This window comes from Danio rerio, chromosome 19 (assembly GCF_049306965.1).
Source record: "Danio rerio strain Tuebingen ecotype United States chromosome 19, GRCz12tu, whole genome shotgun sequence".
Classification (NCBI taxonomy): Eukaryota; Metazoa; Chordata; class Actinopteri; order Cypriniformes; family Danionidae; genus Danio; species Danio rerio.
In genome coordinates, this window is record NC_133194.1 from 26,175,667 (window position 1) to 26,181,282 (window position 5,616).

General features: G+C 36.3%; 1 protein-coding gene across 2 annotated transcripts; it reads right to left on the bottom strand.

Annotated features, from left to right (window-relative positions):
• Window positions 1-384: 384 nt before the first annotated feature.
• Window positions 385-5,360, bottom strand: LOC100006975 (novel protein similar to vertebrate pim oncogene family). 2 transcript variants are annotated; one of them, XM_021468215.3, is made up of 8 exons: window positions 4,166-5,360; window positions 3,311-3,574; window positions 2,902-2,996; window positions 2,767-2,817; window positions 2,311-2,686; window positions 2,015-2,191; window positions 1,708-1,796; window positions 385-1,562 (listed from the first exon to the last, which is right to left on the bottom strand). In XM_021468215.3, the coding sequence occupies exons 1-8, from the start codon at window positions 4,356-4,358 to the stop codon at window positions 1,551-1,553; spliced, it is 1,257 nt and encodes a 418-aa protein (XP_021323890.2). In that variant the 5' UTR covers window positions 4,359-5,360; the 3' UTR covers window positions 385-1,550. The 2 variants fall into 2 exon arrangements, 1 of the variants encoding a protein (XP_021323890.2); XR_012395059.1 differs by having other exon boundaries at window positions 1,283-1,562; window positions 2,015-2,241.
• Between the last annotated feature and the right edge of the window lie 256 nt (window positions 5,361-5,616).

The window sequence follows — 5,616 nt, forward strand, 5'->3', positions numbered from 1 at the left end:
GAGGTAATGTTACAGATTTCTTTGTTGATCTGACATGAGTTGATGCTTTGTCTTTATTGACGTTTACGTTTGCATTCAGCAACTACTCACAATGAACGCCAGTCTGCCAGAAATCACGTCACAGAAAAACACTGCATGTCATGTAACTTAACCAAAACACATCATTGGCCACACTAAGGTCTTTTCTTTCCAACCAAAACAATTCAATGTTGGTCTCAAAGAAACAGTGACAGAGGAATGAACACAAATATCATGTTGCCATATGGCAAAACCATGAGGTAGAGGGTTAAGTGTGCGAAAAGCCTAGTAGCTGTCTGATGTTTGTATGCTTCGGATATTGAGATATAGTTCAGAATTGTACACTCACACACACACACACACACGGAAAGTTTCTTAGTTTATTTCTTAAGTTAATCAGGTTATAACGTCTATATGTATGACACAGTTAATGATGTTACGTAAGAGTGTGATTGTTGATGTTTTGAGATTGTACGCAGCATGACCGACAAACTCTGTCCACTTTATTTTAGTTGAATCCTGTTGGTCCCGCGACACAGTCTTACATCTGTTTATTGTGTCTTGGATTTTAAAACTCGAAAAGGTCAACTCTGGGTCATTCTCAGCGCTGGGTAAATCTAGCTTTTTCTTTAACACTGCTTATAATTTACTAAAACTGAGTGTTGAGGGAAAACTGATCAAAGGTTAAAGGTCATTTAGGCCTTATGCAGTTTCAACACTTGTTCTGGAATGAACCAATTTTCTTTGCTTTTCCAGCAGAATGGCTAGTGTCTGTCCTCTAGTGGCCTCTGACTGATACTGTCTGAATTTACATTTTTATTCAATCTTATAGATGTGGAAATGTCAGACCAGTAGATCTTCACTTTATAGGAACTTTTTTTTGGTCCCTGAGAGGAAAATGACCCCAAAGTTATTGTAGAAGAATAAAAAATGCAGACTGTACAGTATAAACATCATTACTTATATATCCTCTTAAAGAGAAATGTTCAAGCCTCTGTGTGTGTATGTGTGTGTGAGAGAGTGTCTGCACAGTCCTCTACCCACTTTTTTCTACATTGTGCTTTAATTACTAAATTTGTTCACAATTTCCCAAAACTTTGCTCATTTACAGTCACATCAGTTTATAAGTGTGTGTGAGAGTGTGTATGTGTTTAACTGTCCTGATGTTTAGGTGTTCAAGTGATGTGTTTAAGTGTTTCATTCACTGCTGTCTGCTTTTTCAGTATCGTGGCTGATTTGATGTATTTTTGATGACAACAGGACTGGTGCGACAAATTATATTTTATTCATGTTTTTATTTACAAATGTTTTCATTGTTGGGGCTGTGCCCTCTTCTTAGGATCTTTTCTTGAGGCCTGATCTTTTTTTCTGGATCCTCTGTTGTTGCTGTGACCTTTTTTTAGGATTCTTTGTTGCAGCTGTGTCCTTTTTTTAGGCTCTCCTGTTGAATCTGTAACTTTTAGCGTCAGGAACTGTGGTGCTCAGTAGTGCAAATAATCTTTCCCATCCATTTGCACTACATTCCTTATTTCTTATTCCTTGACCTGAAACATACAGACACACACCAAATCAAGGTTATTGATTCAGATTCATCACAATAAACAATTAAAATGTACAATAAAAAAACATTTTCAAATGAAAGGAGAATCTATTTTCCAAATCATTAGAAGCTGATCTACAGTTCCGTACCTTAAACCATTGATGGAGAATGATTTCTTCCAGAGGAATCCGCTGGCTTGGGTTTTCCTGCAGGAGAGCTTGAATCAAGTCACAGCATTCTGTGCAGAACGATGGTGGGAAGAAGTGAGAGAAACACATTATCAACTTCAACTTTACATCTGCTGTCATTTTATTCATCTATAAGATCTGACTCTACTCACCTTTAGAATCAGAACATTGTCACCATTATCCAATATCCAACTCTTAGTTTTAATCCATGATTTTGTGTGATTTAAACTACAACTGCTCGTCTATGATGTGATGAATGACGTCTTACCTTCTGACAATCCAGGCTCAGTCCAGTTTCCATCATCGATCCTCTGCGTGTCCGTGACTTCAGGAAATCGTTGACACAGCAGCAGGAATAACAGAACTCCTAAAGACCATACAGTGGATGGTTCTGCATGGTATTCGTCGTCCAGGTAGTACTCTGGTGGGAAGTACTCCTTTGTGCCTGAAGGAACAAGATTTGGTCTCAGCATGAAACACTAAAGCATGTTTTCTCTGTAACATGAAAATACATGATTGGTCAAATTGACAGTCCAGACTACAGGTGTTAAGTTTAATACATACCACAGAAACTGTCATAGCCAGATTCCTGGAGAAGAGCTCCACAGCCAAAGTCAATTAGCTTGACCTCAAGCGTGTCAGTGTTGACCAGCAGGTTCTCCAGCTTTATGTCTCGGTGAAATACCCCACGTCTGCAGCACATGAGACCGGCCGTTGTTGCCTGCTCCATGATCTTTTGAGCCTGGCGTTCAGTGATGGAGCCGAGAGACATTATGAAGTCAAACAGATCTACACATGGTGAAGGTCGTTCCAGGATCATGATGTAACGATCCTGCTGGTCCTGCCAGTCCAGCAGCTCAATGATCTCTGGAACCTTGCCGCCTCTATGAGCCAGTATCAACAGGCCAATCTCTAAAGGAAGGGGCTCAGGATGACCAGCCTAGAAGAAAGATTAGTTAGGCGATGTTGCTTCCCCAAATATACTGTTGTCAGTGCCTTTACATGTTTAAGTCTACTTACGATGTGGATGTATTTCATGTTCGATGGCTTTCTGGCAATTTTTACTGCCACCTGCTCAACAAAACAACACTTCTGTTATAATCACATCAAGTGCACTAAAAAGTGAACATAATATATGTTAAAGGGATTGTTCACCTCAAGGCCATCCTCCAAGCGCTTCCCTTCATAGACGCTGCCAAATCCTCCCTCTCCAATCTCCTTGCCGAGTTCATACTGGTCCAGAATGTCACCTGTTAAAAGATGAATATTTGCAGCTGATGTGAAATGTCAAGCACTGACAGACACGTGTGTAATGTTTGAGGTGGAATAGACATATGACTATATTCAATAATTCAATAAATCGTGAAAATGAACCTGCACAATACTGATATGGTGGACACTTCAAAATACAGCAAACAGTGATTGAAACTTTTAGAGTGCTTTTAAAAAATATATTTATATATTTACAGAACTTAATGTAATGTACTCTACTTCATACTGAAGAGGATCATGAGAGAAGGCCACACATTCTCAAAAAGCCTTCACTTGAAATCACTTGATTTACCTTCAGAACTCTTCTTGTGGATCTGATCAGGAGTCTGGTCCTCCTCACTAGAGCTGCTGCTGAACTTCTGGACTTTACAGGAGAGCAGCTTTTCAGGACTGTCAGTCCTTCTCCTCTTTCTCTCACTTTCCTCAGCAACATCAGTGGACTGAAGGCTGGTGATGGATATCGGAGGTGTATGAGGATGGAAATCGTTCACATGAGAGCTGTGACAACTTCGTTTTCTCTTTTGGCCACAGAGAAAAGTCATCCACTGGTTGTCATCTGTATTTAGAGATGTAAGACATGCATTAATGATAATGATAATGGCTTATAAAATTGATTTGTATTTTAATGTAAAGTGTAAAGACACACTTCATCTTAGTGATCAGAAACATGAATTGGGTTTCTTATAGTGAATGCTCATAATTTGCCCTCAACAAATCTGAATCATACACATGTTATGCCCATTATTGAGTCCATTGAATATTGATATTTATACCATTTTTATATTTCAGAGATATTATTAATAATCTGCAATTATTTAAATGATTTATGTAAAATTCAGATTGTTGTAAAGATTTCTTTTTTAGTGGATAAATTATGAGAATCTTTGATTACCAAACAATTGGTTCTACTTAGATTTGTGTTAGAAACCTAAAACAAGTCAAAAAGTTATTTTTTTATTGTATGTGTTTGGATTTTAGTTACTTTACTCTCAAAATCATTCCTCATAAATCTGCAGACTTTTTAAACAAAATTCTCAGCAGAAATAGCAAAACATGTCCACAGAATCTGTCTGGGCCTATATGTACATGTACAGAGATCTAGTGAACACAAAGCATGGTCAGATTGACAAACAGTGACTGGCTTTACCCTCAGCGTAAAGGGAGAGCGGCTTTTCAAAACTCTCCCACCTCCTCTTCTTTCTCACTTGTATCTCAATCTCCTCACCCACACCAACAGGTGAATGGTTCTCAGCCACATTGGCGCTGGATGTTGGAGGGGTACGAGTATGAAAATCATACACTTGAGTGTCTTGAGAACAACGCTTTCTTTTCAATGCCATAATAACAGAATTCACTGGGAACACTACTATTACCAACTGCAATGAGAAGACGCAATGAGGAGATTCTGAACTGTCTTCTACTTTTAATCCTGCGTTCTTCTGTTTCTATGACAGCGCATTCCAGAACACTTGTTTACATTCAAAATCCCAACACCATATTGGACAAGCTATCTAAACTAGATATATAATAGACAGACAGGCAGATACAAGCTATAATCTTTAATCTTTCACTTCTCAATAATAAGGAACAGTATTTTCACCACAAATATCTACATAAATACAAGAAATAAACTTGTAAATACAACACCAACTGATTCTGAAACATTATTGTCCAGAAACTAAATAAAACACTGTCATTTTAAGATTAGATAATCTCAAGTAATTTTGATTTAACTGAAGAAAATTATTATAATTGCTAACAGAACAAACTCAAAATAACATTATTAGGCCTACATTTAGTCATGTGACGTATGTATGAAGTAAAACATAAAACTAAGACTAACATTATTATCCAGTAACAAACTGAAACAAAGTAATTTTAAGCTTATTTATATAGATTTTAGCTGAAAATAAGTTTAAATATGAGCAATTTCAGTGTTATGGATGTGACATTTGCAGTAAAAACTCAAAACATGAATTCACATAGAAAATATTTGTTTAACACTTCATTAAACTTTTTATATTTTCCAGAACAACTGACCACAGAGTTATGGGATCAGAAAAATATAGTTCTGTAAACATTTTGAACTTTAAATGAAAATACTTAGAAAATACTGTAGAAATTCTGTGAATTAAACTGCACAACCTAAAATAAGTAATGATCATCAAAATGATAAGAGTTGGCTCTCTATAGAACAAAAATTATTGATTTTATTTTTATGTAATATTTTTGCCTTTATGTGAAATTGCCACTTGTGTGACTTTGGTAAATCAAATGTAATTGTTTGAAAAAGCTGACAGAGACATTTTTGAGCATTTTTAAAGTTCTGTTAAATACTTGCTTAGACGAAAAAAAAAAAAAAAAAACGGGTTCTGTATTTTGGTGAAAACTTTTTTTTTATGGCAAGGTTGACTTCTGCATGGAATTGCTAAGATATTTTATATGTATAAGCATTAAGATTATATTTAGTGTCATCTTTGTTGGAGAGAAGGATTCATATCAATCCTGTAACGTGTACATGTGAAATATATATAGCTAGCACTATTTTCTATTACTGTTGGAAACACTCACATCTTATTACAGTAACTCGATGTTTTT